The sequence below is a fragment of the Ustilago hordei genome (assembly GCF_900519145.1).
Source record: "Ustilago hordei strain Uho2 genome assembly, contig: UHO2_contig_07, whole genome shotgun sequence".
Taxonomy (NCBI): domain Eukaryota; kingdom Fungi; phylum Basidiomycota; class Ustilaginomycetes; order Ustilaginales; family Ustilaginaceae; genus Ustilago; species Ustilago hordei.
Window position 1 is genome coordinate 348,205 of NW_024545289.1, and position 14,679 is coordinate 362,883.

The following is a 14,679-nucleotide window of genomic DNA, read 5'->3' on the forward strand; positions in this document are numbered from 1 at the left end:
TAAAGTGACGCTTTTTAGTTAGCCTGAGCAGCAATACGACGAGCGAACTCAATAAGCGCACGAACAGGACGACCAGTGAAGCCCTTAGGCTGGTAATCGTTAGTCGTAGTAGGAGTAGCCTCCATGCTACCAGCGATGTCCAAGTGAGCATACCTCACGCTGGGAGCAGCACCACCACGCTCGCCCAAACCCACAACGAACTGCTTCAAAAAGATGGCAGCGGTGGAAGCACCAGCAAGACGACCACCAGTGTTGCACAGATCCGCATTCGAGGTCGAGATCTGCTTGAGGTAGGCATCGTTAAGAGGCAAGCGCCAGAAGAGGTCGTTCTCGGCTTCACCAGCGACGCGTAGCTCGTTCCAAAGACTGTCGGACTCGGTGAAAGCGGCGGAGTAAACGTCACCAACAGCAATCATGCAGGCGCCGGTAAGAGTAGCGACATCGACAAGAGTGTGGGGCTTGTAAGTTTCGGTTACATAGGTGAGGGCATCGGCGAGAACAAGACGACCTTCGGCATCCGTGTTGTCGACTTCAATGGAAAGGCCGTTGCGAGCAATGATGATGTCTCCGGGCTTGGTGGCTTTACCGGAGGGCATGTTCTCGGTCAAAGGAGTAGCGCAAACGACGTTGATAGGAAGACCAAGCTTAGCGATGGCAAGAGTGGTAGCAACGACAGCGGCAGCACCACCCATGTCGGCACGCATGGCCTTCATACCAGCACCCGGCTTCAGGCTGATTCCTCCCGAGTCGAAAACGATACCCTTACCGACATAGCCGACGCTGCGAGCCTCGTTGGCAGGAGCACCCTTGTAGATGATCTCGACGAACTTGGCGGGTTCGTCAGTACCAGCAGCAACGGAAAGGAACGAGTTCATGCGCTGCTCGCGGGCCCAGTCCTCGTCGTGAACGATGACGGTAGTGTTGGGGACGTTCTTAAAGGCGGCGGTGACACGCTGGCCGAAGATGGTAGGGGTCATGAGGTTGGCAGGGGTTTCCTTGAGCTCACGGGCCCAATTCTGAGCCTCGGCGTAGACCTCACCAGTATACCAGGAGAGAGGAGCGACGCTGGGGATCTCGTCACCAGCATCCTTGAGCTGTTTCTTGGCGGTCTCGTCAGCAGCACCGTCGACGGGGACAACGTTGATCTCCTTACCACCCTGAACGGTGGCGTCCTTGCCGTGGGCAGCGTTCTTGCCACGAGTCTTGAAGTGGTTGACAGTCCAGAGACCGAGGTTAGCACCGACAGCAGCGGCATGAGGGCTGGACATGGAGTCAAGAGCGATGGTCCTCTGAACGGGAGCATCACCCTTGTCTTCGGGGCCGGCACCGAGGTCACGAATAGCTTTGACACCCTTGGCGGCAGCGAGGCGGACACGCTCGAGCTGCTCGTTGCGGAGGAAGGTCTTCTCGGTGGGGTGGAGGTCAGGAGTGGTGGTGGGGGCAGCCTTCTGGTGACCTAGCGAGACGGCGGCGACAGGGGAGCTGTTGTCTGGGTAGAAGATACGAAGCCCGTTAGCACGCGAGGAGGAGGCACGCGAAGCCTTCCACTGAGCAGAGACGTCGACGTTCTTGGCGGTGGAGGCGCCGGTGGTGTCGACACCGACGACGACACCGGCGATGGACGAGTTTGCGGAAGAGGACGACATGGTTCTTTGTGCGACGATGATGGTAGTGGTCCTGAGGGTGGAAGGTGTGTAACGCAATGCTAGACGACAAGGCAGCATTGCTGAGAGGAGCAAGTTGGGCGAGCAGAGGGAAGCTGCAGCACACTTCGCTCACACTTTTACTCTGCAAGCACGGCATGAGAAGGATGCTCAGCTCAGAGCAACACAAACACACACACACAACGGCAGCATGAGCAGCAGAACAACGCACTGTCCAACGCTCTTTTTTTTTTTTTTTTTTTTTTTTTTTCTTTTTTTCTTCCAACGGCGACCTTCTCGGTGCTTCTCACTCTGCCGGCTCTCAGCGCTCCGAATGCAGACACGAAAGCTTTGACTACTTGACCAATGGTTAGCCAGCTTTGCACTCTTGATTTCCTTCTTCGTCTCAGACACATGTGCTGCCGGGGACGGCGGCGCAGGCCCTTCCGAGATGATCTACCTTTTCAAGAATGCTCTTCTGAATTGCCAATGACGAGCAGCCCCTCGCTAATTAGCTGAAAAGCTTGCCGCGTGTGGCCGTGAGAGCCATAATACCCAAAATGCGTTGTGAGACTCTCGCTTGGCGTCTTTGCCGGACTCTTCAACCTCATCGCTGCTGCCATGCAAAGCGGTCACATGGACGGAACCTTCACAAAAGTCGATATCTTCTTTGCTATGCGTTTAGTATTGTCTGTCATGGTGACCAACGAGACGATGTCGGCGGCAACATGGTACGGTCTGGCGAAATGATTCCGTCGAGAACACGATCGCGCTCATCAGCAGGTACACGCTCCGACAAAGGCAGCACCTGTTCTCGCAATGCCAGTGCTACTGTCACAGGACCCTTGATACCTCTACGGGATGCCCATTCGTCTGCTTTTGTCAAATATCGATCGTAGTAGCCTTTGCCATGTCCTAGTCTGCCGCCAAGCTGGTCGAACGCAACGCCCGGTGCAAGGATAAGATCAAGCCCATCGCCACCTGTTGTCTCGTCCAGAGCTACATGACATCAGCAAGAGGATGTTAGTGTCATTGTCATGACCAAAGCACCACTGCCTTCTCTTCGAAGCTTAGCCCTCTACTTACCTTCCTCACGAATCGTTCCATCAGCATACGTCAGTGGAGGTTCACGAATCCCCCACCGATTCGCCGCCATCGACTCGTACTCCGCCACATCTCGCAGCCGCAACATGATCATATCCGTCGCAAACTCAGTCTTGATGTCGGCTGATGCGGATGCCACTGTTGGTCCTGTTGCTGCTGCTGGGTTTGTTGGTGATGCGAACAATGGCACATAGAGCTTCTTGCCATCCTTGAGAGCTGATCTGCAGATCTCATCGGTCATGACTTCTCCTACGCCCATATGGATGTATACGCTGATGGAACGTGCTCGTGTGTATGTTTGCGACTGAAGCACTTGCTCGGCGACTTTTTGGGACTGTTTGGCGATTTCTTCCGGTCGCATGGCTGCAAGGGTGATGGTCATGGTTTTGCGAAGTTGCCGCTTGGCTGCTCGAAGTGCTGTTGCTGATGTCGAGGCCATGGCTGCAGCTCGGTCGAAGTGATGTGATAGTGTTTTCCCACGGTTGAGAGGTAAGTTGAAGGGTTGTGAGAAAAGAAGTGTCGGTTGGATGATTGATTGATATCAAAGCCGGCGTTGTTGCGAGAAATTAAGGGTTCAACACACTTTTTCCCGATACGCCGATCTGGGAGTAGGAACAAGCCGATTAGTAGGTGAGAGTGTGGGGACTGTGCGAAGAAAAAAGCGGGGCAGCAGAGCGCAAACCTTTCACATCGGCCCCGAAATGATAAAAAAATTAAAGGGAAAATGTGAGATTCCTTCTTTTAGGGCTCGAAATTGGAACAAAGTCTGTGTTGCTGTCACACACACACACACACACACGAAGAGGAGAAAGCGGATTTTGTGCTGCTGCCAAATGAAAGATTTCATATTTGGCTGGCACAGCATCAATGCAGCATGACTTGCAACCAAGCCTTTCCTCCTTCTTCTTTCCGACCGTCATCGACCACCACCACGTCTTACCCCCACCCTTCCTTTCAGGTCGGACAACTCTCGCTGGCACCGCCTCGCAACTATCTCTGCGTCGGCGCAACACCACCACCCAACCTTAGCATCTCGAACAAGTCCTATCCTTGGGCTAACGAAGCACAATGCCAGGCGTCAACTCCATCAAACTCCTTACGGGTAACAGCCACCCTGAGCTTGCTCAACAAGTAGCTGCTCGCCTCGGCATCCAACTCACTCCCTGTGTCGTCAAAAAGTTTGCCGATCAGTCCATCGATGTGCGTATCGGCAGCTCTGTGCGTGACGAAGACGTCTACGTCCTCCAAACCGGCAACTCACCCTACATCGACCCCAACGATTCTCTCATGGAACTTCTCATCATCCTTTCCGCCTGCAAAACCGCTTCGGCTCGTCGCATCACCGCTGTCATCCCGTCCTTCCCCTACTCTCGTCACGACAAAAAGGACAAGAGCCGTGCACCTATCACCGCCAAACTGGTAGCTAATATGCTCACCGTTGCAGGTGCTGACCATGTCATCACCATGGATCTCCACGCATCTCAGATCCAGGGCTTCTTCGATATTCCAGTAGACAACTTGACTAGCGAGCCTAGTGTAGCCCGATGGATCCGAAGTAAAGTGGAGAATTGGAGGGATGGGATTATTGTCAGCCCTGATGCAGGTGGTGCCAAGCGTGCTACTGCTCTTGCTGATTCGCTTGGGGTTGACTTTGCACTGATCAACCGAAACCGACGTAGGGAACAGCACAAGCGTATTCGTGCAGCACAAAAGACAGCATTGGGTCTCTCCAGTCGTTCTTCGATGGAAGACCTTCGTTCAGGTGTTAGCACGCCCATGTCGAGCTCTTTCCTTCTCGACGGAACCGGACTTAATTCAAAGAGCGCTGTAGGACAAGCTTCGGAGAAACTCAGCGCACTTAGCGTCTCTGCCGAATCTCAATCCTCTGCCCAATCTCACACCTCGAAACACGTCTACTCTGACGTAGCAAACGGAATCAAGTGCGCCGGAACTGGCGAATGGATTATGACCGATGAACAAGGTCACCGCGTCCGCTCTGGCAGATCTAAAAAGGATGCAGCAGAAACCAGCACAGAAGCAGACGACGATTCGGAAGATGAAAACTCCTCGCGTATGGAGATCCTCGTCGGTGACGTCAAAGGTAAAGTGGCGATTTTGGTGGATGACATGGTTGACACAGGCAGAACGCTCGCTCTGGCAGCAAAGACGTTGGAAGCTGCAGGTGCGGCGAAAGTGTATGCGATCATCACGCATGGATTGTTGAGTGGACAGAGTATCGAGTTGTTGAAAAAGTTGAGTTTGGAGAGGCTGGTGGTGACGAATACGATTGCTAACAAGGAGAAGGCGGAATCGAGCGATGACAAGTTGGAGATTATGGATGTAAGTGCCGTGATTGGCGAGACGATCAGGAGGTCGCATCATGGTGAATCTATTTCGCAGCTGTTTAGGCAGGATGCTGAGATCATGTTTTAGACATATCGTATCGACGCGCATCGTATTCTTTCTTCTCTGCAACCTTTCATGTGTAGTTAGCCGTCTTGAGGCCAACTTGTTTGAGTGGAAGTAAGGGAGCGTCAGTGTCCAAGGCGGGAGCTCTAGTAGGCTTGTATTAGATAGAAGGCGAAAGTGCACCAGTTACTCTACAAGATTGCGATTCGAGTTGGCACATGCAATTCACAAGCTTCCAGAAGCCAAATATAAGAAATACTGCATTGCAAGGGACGAGACAATGACCGACCAGCAACAAGAAAACATATATAAAAAAAGTCGACCGTGCCGTCCTGCTCAAGCAGGTTCCAGGCAAAGTCCCGACGCTTGCTGGTTTCTAGCGCATGATCTCGTTATAAATCAACCTCTTCAACTCGGACCTGGACAACTGTTCTTTGCAATAATCAAAGTCAAAGAAGCTAGGATCTAACGGCTCGGCTGTCGGTTCATCTTCCGGATCATGGTACGGTTCCAGATAGGGATGTGCGAGAGCTTCTTCCACCGTAATCCTCTTCCTTGGGCTGAAGGTAAGACAACGTTCCATAAGATCAACTGCCAAAGGATTGGCGTTGGGGAACATTTGACTAAAGTTTCTCTTTTTTCTGAACGGCAGCGCGCGAATGTAATCTCGGGATCGAGTCGAAGTGATTGCGTAGAAATCGTCCAGTGAAGGAGTGCCCAAGATCTCCAGAGTGAGGGAAAGTTGATGATGGTAGTCACGACCGGGGAAGAGAGGTTTACCGGAGAGCATTTCTGCCAAGATGCACCCGACAGACCAAACATCGATGGCTTTGGTGTACTCTTTGAAAGTAAGCATGATTTCAGGAGCTCGGTACCAACGGGTAGCGACGTATTCTGTCATGAAACCCGTTCCTTCTGCTTCGGGTTGGTTTGCAGATCGTGCCAGACCAAAATCGCAAATCTTGAGATCGCAATTGGCGTTGAGCAAGAGATTCGATGGTTTGAGATCACGATGCAACACCTGAGCCGAATGCAACGCTTTCAAACCCCTCAAAGTCTGATAGATAAAGTACTGACAGTGGTCGTCGGACAATTCTTGAGTTCGGATGACACGGTGCATATCGGTTTCCATGAGTTCTTGGATGAGGTAGACTTCGGAGAAGCTGTCGTAGTTGTTCGGTTTGACAATGTCGAGGATCGAGATGATGTTTTCGTGGTTAAAGTGACGAAGAAGTTTGATCTCGCGGAGAGTGCGGAGACAGAACATGGAGTGATCGAAAGGAGTGATTTTCTTGATGGCTACTCGGGATGAGGAGGGAACGTGGACGGCAGAGCAGACGACACCGTAGGCTCCTTCACCGACCACATCGACGATCTTGTACGTCTCGCCGACGTTGAATGAGGCTGATTGGTTGGATTGTTGGCCGTGCGCCATTTTTGGAGCTTGAGTGGCCTCAGCTACGGATGCTTGTTGCCAGGAATGCGTGAGCCTTAAAGACTACCGCTCTAGAATCTGCCGTGAAGCGTGGAGGAGGATGACGCTTGAGTAGGGTGTCGACGTCGATCGGAACCGGTCTGATGGTTCAGGATGGTATTAGCAGAGCGAAAGGATCTTGACCTCGACGCTAGGGATGGTGAGAAAGAAAGATGCGAACGGCCCCTTCTTGAAGGATAAGGCCAGCTACATGCAACTACACAAGAGCGAACTGGTTGGACAAAAGCATCAGCACCTCGAACGCTAGCATGCGTTTCACTGCGGGGTTGGGTTGGGTTGGGTTGGGTTTGAGAGAGAGTTGGAAGTCTCGCGCACCAAAATTGTCGGACATGCAAAAGGTCGAGTGGACCGTTCGCGCTTGCAACACGCACAGCACGCACAGCACGCACAACACACACCAAAGAGCAACACACGCACACAGCTGCAACGCAACGCCCCATGAATTGAGGAAAATGGCAGAGATCTAGAAAATTTAGGCGTTTTTCTTGCTCGAAGCGAGGCAGTTGGACAGCGCCTATCGGATGCAGAAAAAAAATAAAACACAGCAAAAACAATAATAATAATAATAATTTCCAAGACAAGTGACAGAGAGAGAGAGAGAGAGAGAGAGAGAGAGAGAGAGAGAGGCCTTTTCCCCTGTTTTCTGGCTCGGATTCGGTCGCTTAGAGTTGTGTGTGTGTGTGAACGAGAGGAGACGAAAGCTCTGGATTGGTAGACGCTCTTCTGTATGCGACGAAAGTGCCCTTTGTTGCTTGTTCAAAGCATCGTGGCAATTTCTGAGAGGCACATGTGCTAGTCTTGTACAGCTGAACAGGAGAGTCACTCTTGTTCTCGTCTCGCCACTGACTGGAAAGATGACGGTATTGCCCACAGCCGTGGTGCTTAAGCCGCGCCTCTTGCTCGTATATTGTCGTCCCTGCTTCAACACTCTGACCGCCAAAACAAAGCTCAGACCCACTTCCCCTGGTCTTGTGAGTATCTTGCGCTTGATGCTTCACCTGGTGATGCCAACTGTCTTCCTCGGCTGCATAGATATGAACTTACCCCGGTCTCAGGCCCTTTCTATATGACCCACTTAGTTGCAGCAACATAGTGCACCAAACACCCTCGGGTCTGTTGCGTGACATGACCAGCTCGATAAGGATAAGCTTGTTTGCCAGAGAAGCTTTCACGCTTGCATCCTCTGAGCTGATAGTCGCCTGACCCGAGTTGACTGTTGTTCTTCAAGCTCTGGTCCGTCTTTTGCTTTTCTACACTCCGCTCGCTCGTGCTCAGCTCACGGTCTCTTCCCGCGTGCGATACAAGCAATTCAAAGCGTCCGGCACCTTCCAATCTCAACCCCGACCAGATGTCGTCAAGATCTCCCGATCCATCTTGTCCTAGCTGAACAACGTCAAGCCGCCCGAGACACAGGCCTTCCCGAACACAACTGAGCAGAAACAGATGATGCCTCTTGTTCAACTTGATATGGTTGCAGCAATATGCTTATGACAATCTTCTTACTTGCCGAGCATGCTAGCAAGGGCACCCAGACCACCCGAGTTGCCGCCACCAATGAGACCTGCAAGCATCGAAGGGTTCTTCATGGCAAGCGACATGGCCATCTGAGCAGCCTGGTTGACAGCATCCTGCTTGTTGCCCTGGGCCTGACCCTGACCGTCCTTTTGGTCGTAAAGATCAGCGGCGTGGCTCATAGCAGCACTGATAAGCTTTGACTTGAAATCTCCTCCACCAGAGTTGTTGTTGTTTCCACCACCGCCAAGCACTGACTTGATAGCAGAGAGGCTGATATGGTCATGGTCAAGCAGCAGGACGAGATCAAAGGCAATCCACTCGTCAGCCTCACAGTCATATATCGAAATCATAGATGGGGAAACGACACTTACGCAGCAGCGTTACCGATCTGGCCAGACGAGTTGGAGCCTGACTGGTTGTTGACCTCGTCGTGGTCCTGGAGTAGCCTCCGCTCGTCGACGTTCTGGTTGTCACCCTGGTTCTGCAAGAACGAAGCAGCCTGAGAGAAGAGCGAGCTGTCGTGGTTGCCCGAGCTGTTGCCCTGTGCGAGGTTGATGAGCTGGCTGAAGTCAAAACCGCCGCCGTTTCCACCGCCCTGGTGCTGGTTGTTGTTTCGGTTCTCGTCATTGTTGCCAAAGTTGTTGTTGTTGTTGTTGTTGTTGTTGTTCTCACCCTGCTGTTGCTGGTTGTTGTTGTTCAGGAAGCCCTGGGCCATATTGCCAATCTGGTTGAGGTCGAAGCCGGACATTTTGAGTACGAGTGTGCAATGAGTGATTTGAAAGGATAGTGTTGTATGGGGAAGAGCTGCAAGATGGAGTGTGGCGCCGAACACAAGTCTTTATATCTTGTAACTGTTCAACGCCTCGGCTCAAGAAGCTCTTTTTCTTTGCAAGCAACACTTGAGCAAGGTGAGACATAGCGAGACATGCGTGACGTCTGTTTGCTGCTGCTGCCTTATCGGCTAAACATCCTCGCTTCGCTTCTTCCCACACAGAGAAAGCGAAAGAATCCACAGACTCACTTCAACGCGCACGGCCCGGTGAACCTGTCACACTATCTTCTCAACCCTGCTTCTTTCGACGTTTTGTTCGCACAGCCTGTCGAACAGCACAAGATCTAGACTTGCAAAGCCGCAGTCGTGCATGATATGCTGCAGTCGACTTTTCAAAAGTTGCTTTTCGAGCCAAGTGTTCCTCAGTTTGCTTTCGCCGTGCAAGAGAGTAAGTCAGTCGATGCACTGCAGAGCCCAAACAGCTGCACGGAGTAGTACAACGAGCGACCTTGCTCTGTCAGAAACAGATTGAGCTGTGCATGCCAAGAACGGCCAGTCCGGCTTGAATATTGCGCACAGACCATTTTGCTGGAACAAGTGTCAGCTTTGAGGTTGATTGTGAAGTGAGTGAGATCTGACATTTTATTTACGCGCCTTTGGGACGCGTTGAATAAAAAAAAGTGTTGTTCTCGCGCTCAGTCAAGTTCTAAAAAGCAACTCACACTTGGCATGACGGTATCGACAGCATTGGTGCCGTTGCAGCCGATACCTTCATGCTGAGCATCATCCCAACCCACAACAGTCAACCAAGGATTTGACCTGGCTGCCTCAATAACCATGTCATCCGTCGCTGGCCCTTTCAATGGTGGCGGCTTAGCCGATCGAGCAGCCAAAGCCACTACGCAGAGGATAGCCAGCAGGTCGAAAACCAACAAACGTATCGACCAGGAGCGTATCCTCGACCGTCTCGTATCAGTATTCCTGCAAGATACCGAGCCATCGAGCTCAAGCAGAGCAGCACAAAAAGCCAAGGCGATTCAGGTCGTCAAAAGGGACACATGGTCACCTGCTGACGTGGACGAGATTGCCGCCGCAGTCCAAGGTCTATCGCTCAAACACAGCATTCATCTTGATCACCAACTTTCAATCGCCTTGCGGAGATGCTATTCCGAGCTACTAACCTCATGCGAACGCTCAGTACGGATAACGGATCAAGCTCGAGATGCGTATAAACGTCGCGGACTCGACGCTCGCAATGTGCCAGACCCCTCAATACGACCCGACAACGTCTCTGATGCTGTTCGACTGCTCTTGCAGCTCTCAAAGCCAGCAGATGTCACTGCACGCACAGCCGCCAACTTGATGCTCAATGCGACCCAAGCGAATCGTGCGCAATATCTGACGCCCGAACAGCGAAAGCAGGCAGAGAAGCGAGAATGGCTTGGCATCTTGGTCGACGAGCCATTGGAAGGTGATGCTTGGGTCGAGGGTGGAGGAGAGGAGGATGGCTCTGAGCTGTCAGATTGGAGCCTCGACTCGGATGACGCTCATCGCAAACAGATCGAGGAAGGATACGACAGCGATCAGCAAGTGCGCGAACGGAGGAATCGACTCACAGCTGTCTCAGCCTCAATACAGCCGACGGTCTCCGCATCAGCCGACTTTGAAGGACGTGAGACATGGACGAATCACCGGCAATCACGATCACAAGAGCTCAGTGATGCCGTCGACGAAAGTGTTCGCTCAGCAGCAGGGCTGACAGAAGCGGATGCCGTTCGAGAGTGCCACGCAGCGCTAATGGGTGGTTTCAGTGTTCTCTTCGAGAGGGATCGTGCTGGCAAAGTCACACTGGCAGACCTTGCCTTCGAGGGGCAGCGACGCGCTCTAGCTGGACTGTCTGAGCAGCTGCAAGAAGTCGCCACACTCGCCAGCACCTTTGCATCACTCCGCACCTTCGTCAACGCGACAATAGCGCAAAGTATCCAGGCAGTCGATGCTGTCACAAGAACACCAGCAGTCGAAGCCTTTGCAGAACAGCTACAGATCCTACTTGAACGACTGTCGCTACAGCTATCTGAGCTGGACGCAGATATTGCTGTTGCTTCAATGCCAGGCTTCCGAGCCGTCATCCGCACCGATAGATACGCGACCCTCACGCAATTGCTCCAGTTCGTTCAACGCGAGGCAGCTTCTGTGCTGCTGTTGGCCCAGCTGCTACGAGCAATGGGCTTCATCCCTTCGACTGGAGACGGCGATGATGCTTCTGTCGTCAGCCGTGCCTCGAGCGATCGCGCCCTGATCGATGGCCTGCAAGCACTTCTGGGCTTCGTGCATCAGCAAGACCAAGTAGCGCACTCCGAAGTCATTCTCGCTGATTTGAGCACATGCTTGCTTGCTGCGTGTCGCCCTGCTTGGCGGTCCGTCTGTCAGCTCATCCGGCGAGGTCTCAGCTTTGCCATCACACGTGACCACGACCCTATCTTTGATGACCGTCTCGTCCAGCACTTGCTTCGACACGATACATCCCTGCCCACTTCAGATCCAACATTCTGGACTCACGGCTACGTGGCACGTGGAGTAGAAGGAGATGTTGGCGACGAGCTTGGTGCTGATATGGGTTACAACCCGCCTGTCTTCTTACAATCCATCATTGGGGATGTTCTCACCACTGCAAAGGGTGTAGGTCTGCTCAGAAGCTTGGGGGTCGACGCATTCGGCGTAGTTCAGCTGAATGCTGATCTGGATGAGATCCTCGGTCTTCACGACAAGACCTCGTCCATCGCTCATGACGATGATCATGAAGATAGAGCCAGTAGCGAAGCCGAGTCACACGCTCCTCTTGAAGAACAGCAAGCTCCCATGACATCCTTGGAGGCACAGAACAAGCTACGACAACTGCTTTTCAAGAACAAGGCTGGATACACGGAAGGCCAACAGCACCTTGGAAAGCAGCAAGCACCAGAGGTTTTGCCGCAGACGCCGCTCTCACAGCCCAACGCGGAGCTGCTCTGGGGCATGGTGCCGTCACCGCAAGCCAGACGTACACCACACCGCCTGTTGGAGCCACTACTCGGTCGATCGCTGCAAGAGCACCTTGCACCTATCTCTGCCATCGTTCGCAAGCGCCTCACCGAGGTGCTGTCATCGTCAGCATCAGAAGGCGGCTACGCTCTTCAATCCCACCTCAGGGCATGCCACGGTCTCTTCTTCATGCAGCGAGGAGCCGAAATGACGAGCTGGACCGTGTCTCTCTTCCTCGACCTCGGACGACGACACGGCACCTTCCGAGCCCTGCAGCAGCACCGGCTCAACTCCATCTTCAGCGATGCACTCGAAGCACACCAGCAAGGGACGATGGACCAAGCATGGATCGACGCCAACCTCGTTCGCTTGTCCACAGGAGATGATGAGCTTGAAAGCATGGCAGCCATTCGACAGAGAACACGCCTTCGCCGCCTTGCTGATATTCGGGTCCACTACGAATTGCCTTGGCCACTCACCTTTGTCTTCCCTCCACGTTGCATGCGCTTCTACCAGTCAGCGTTCACAACCCTACTGCAGGCCAGATATGCACAGTGGAAGCTTGCAAGCACGCTCAAGCAAGCCAAGCCGGAAACGATGCACATGCGCAAGTTCTGGGCTTTGCGTCGTCAAGCACAATGGCTCGTTCGTACGCTCATGGAGTTCGTCCAACGAGATGTGTTGTTGAACGGTAGCGAGCAGCTTTGTGTGGGCCTGGAAGGAACAGTGTCGCTGGATGGTGCGATCAAGGTGCATACAGAAGCACTAGACAGGATGGAAATGCTATGTTTCCATCGAGTGGAGCAAGCAAGAGTCAAAGGTCTCATGAGCTTAGCATGGCGATTGGGCGTGGAAGTGGCCAACAACTACGAGCAGTACATTGGCGCTAGCAGCCGTGAAAAAGATAGACAGGCCCGAAGGAAACGTCGCGAACGACGCAAGAAGCGCAGAGACAAGGCAAAACGTGATGGCGCGCCACTTGGCATCATTGCTGAGGAAGACGAGGAGGAGGACGAAGAGGACGAAGAAGAGGACGCTGACGACGCAGCGGAAATGGACGAGGACGATGGTGCTGGAATGGGAGACTACGACACAATCGCACGGTCTGCAGCAGTCGACATTGATGGTCGCACCTCGGACATCTACGATTCAACCTCGGTCGACGCCTCGATGAGCGCGGACATGTCGGCTAGCTGGATGGAATCAGAGACACACAAGAGAGAGCGCTTCCGTATCGAATGCGAACGCCAACGCAAAGCTCTGCACAGATTGGTGGAGGAGCTCAAGATCAGCATCGACGATCAGATCGGTCGTGTGGCGGCGAAAGCAGCAATGCGAGCCCAAGATGCTACGCAGGCGGACCGAGCGTTGCAGGAGTATGATCAAACTAGAGAAAAGTGGCAGGCTCTACTTTACGCGCTTGCTTGGTCGGATCTCACCTATTGACCTCCTAATTTGGACCCTTCCCCCGCTCCTCTCGTCGACAAGGAGCGCTCTTCAACATGCACACCAGCTCGCAAGCTCCCCAGCGAAGAGTACACAATCCAAGAGCCCGCATTTTGTTGCTCGTTGCAGCAACATCCTCGACATTTTCCTATTGTGTTAGACTGCGTGAAAATCGAGACTTTGCCGCCAGCGCGGAAAATGAAAGGAAAAAAGGTGACTCTGCGAGAGAGAAAAAGGTGTTGAAAAGTGAAGACGTTTGGGTCCCGATACTGGCGATCGGGGAGAGTCTAAGTACGATGTCACTGCTAGTTATAGACAGAAACAAATATACTCAATTGACTAGGAAGAGAACATGGCGAGAGCCTCGAGCACTCTGCCTGGCATATATACAAAGTGCTGGTACATCCCATAGGTGGGAGTATCACCCTCAATGACAGAGTACAACAACGGGCGGGACCCAATAGCATCCATTCTCTCTCTCTGATCGGCTCTGTCTGATTCCCGATTAAATCAGATCTATTCTCTCTCCGATTAGCTTGGATCCATCGGCTCCCCGAATAGATCTGCTGGATCGCCATCTTCAGCAAAAGGGTCCCATTTCTGTTGTTGCTGCTGCTGCTGCGCGTGACGCGAATTTGCGACTCAGTTTGGGCCATTCACTCTGCGCTGTCTGCCGTTGGCTGATTTTAGGCCGTCTAAAAGCCCTCTCAGTCGCGCACGGTCAGAACTCGAGAGTGACTTTATGTGAAGGTGGAGAGAGAGTCGCGATTCTCACTTTGAGTACTGTCAAACTCAGCTTTTTCTAACTGAGCATCTCCTTGATCTTGACCACACTCCTGTCTGTATTATACCCGCCTTTGGCTGTTGAAGCAGCAGCATTGGTATCCCTACGAGCTACGGCCATCCACAGCGCCATCCTACTGGTCCCGATCGTCTCAACAACGTCGCGTTCGGCTAGCCTCGTCAACTTGACTATTCATCGATTGTCGGCTCTCCAGCTTCCAAGCCGATCCACTTATCAGCCCAGTCTGCACAACGGCCGAATCGACGACGACTCGGCAACTGCTGTACATCTCTCCCGAACTCAGCCACGTCGTAAATTGGTAGAAGGTGCCTTGCTTCATCATTACTATCATCAGCATCAGCAACAGCAACTCCTGACATCTCTCGACAAGGTGTCTGTTTGAGAAGGCGACTCGACTACACGAACGCAAGCTCCGCTCTCGATCGGACAGCAAATGGCAATCGACTCACCATGTCATGCAACCTGATCG

General features: G+C 52.8%; 6 protein-coding genes across 6 annotated transcripts; 2 read left to right on the plus strand and 4 right to left on the minus strand.

Annotated features, from left to right (window-relative positions):
* Positions 1-14: 14 nt before the first annotated feature.
* On the minus strand, positions 15-1,646 carry UHO2_03908 (putative Cytosol aminopeptidase; the record flags this gene model as incomplete). The annotated part of the gene is made up of 1 exon (XM_041559865.1): positions 15-1,646. The coding sequence occupies one exon, from the start codon at positions 1,644-1,646 to the stop codon at positions 15-17; it is 1,632 nt and encodes a 543-aa protein (XP_041415799.1).
* Positions 1,647-2,337: 691 nt separating this feature from the next.
* On the minus strand, positions 2,338-3,186 carry UHO2_03909 (uncharacterized protein; the record flags this gene model as incomplete). The annotated part of the gene is made up of 2 exons (XM_041559866.1): positions 2,338-2,642; positions 2,730-3,186. 2 exons carry the CDS (start codon positions 3,184-3,186, stop codon positions 2,338-2,340), a joined length of 762 nt encoding a protein of 253 aa, XP_041415800.1.
* Positions 3,187-3,815: 629 nt separating this feature from the next.
* On the plus strand, positions 3,816-5,180 carry UHO2_03910 (putative PRS4 - ribose-phosphate pyrophosphokinase 3; the record flags this gene model as incomplete). The annotated part of the gene is made up of 1 exon (XM_041559867.1): positions 3,816-5,180. One exon carries the CDS (start codon positions 3,816-3,818, stop codon positions 5,178-5,180), a length of 1,365 nt encoding a protein of 454 aa, XP_041415801.1.
* A 352-nt stretch (positions 5,181-5,532) lies between these two features.
* Positions 5,533-6,591, minus strand: UHO2_03911 (putative MAP kinase Kpp2; the record flags this gene model as incomplete). The annotated part of the gene is made up of 1 exon (XM_041559868.1): positions 5,533-6,591. One exon carries the CDS (start codon positions 6,589-6,591, stop codon positions 5,533-5,535), a length of 1,059 nt encoding a protein of 352 aa, XP_041415802.1.
* Positions 6,592-8,150: 1,559 nt separating this feature from the next.
* On the minus strand, positions 8,151-8,914 carry UHO2_03912 (uncharacterized protein; the record flags this gene model as incomplete). The annotated part of the gene is made up of 2 exons (XM_041559869.1): positions 8,151-8,436; positions 8,538-8,914. The coding sequence occupies 2 exons, from the start codon at positions 8,912-8,914 to the stop codon at positions 8,151-8,153; spliced, it is 663 nt and encodes a 220-aa protein (XP_041415803.1).
* Positions 8,915-9,775: 861 nt separating this feature from the next.
* Positions 9,776-13,405, plus strand: UHO2_03913 (uncharacterized protein; the record flags this gene model as incomplete). The annotated part of the gene is made up of 1 exon (XM_041559870.1): positions 9,776-13,405. The coding sequence occupies one exon, from the start codon at positions 9,776-9,778 to the stop codon at positions 13,403-13,405; it is 3,630 nt and encodes a 1,209-aa protein (XP_041415804.1).
* Positions 13,406-14,679: the final 1,274 nt, after the last annotated feature.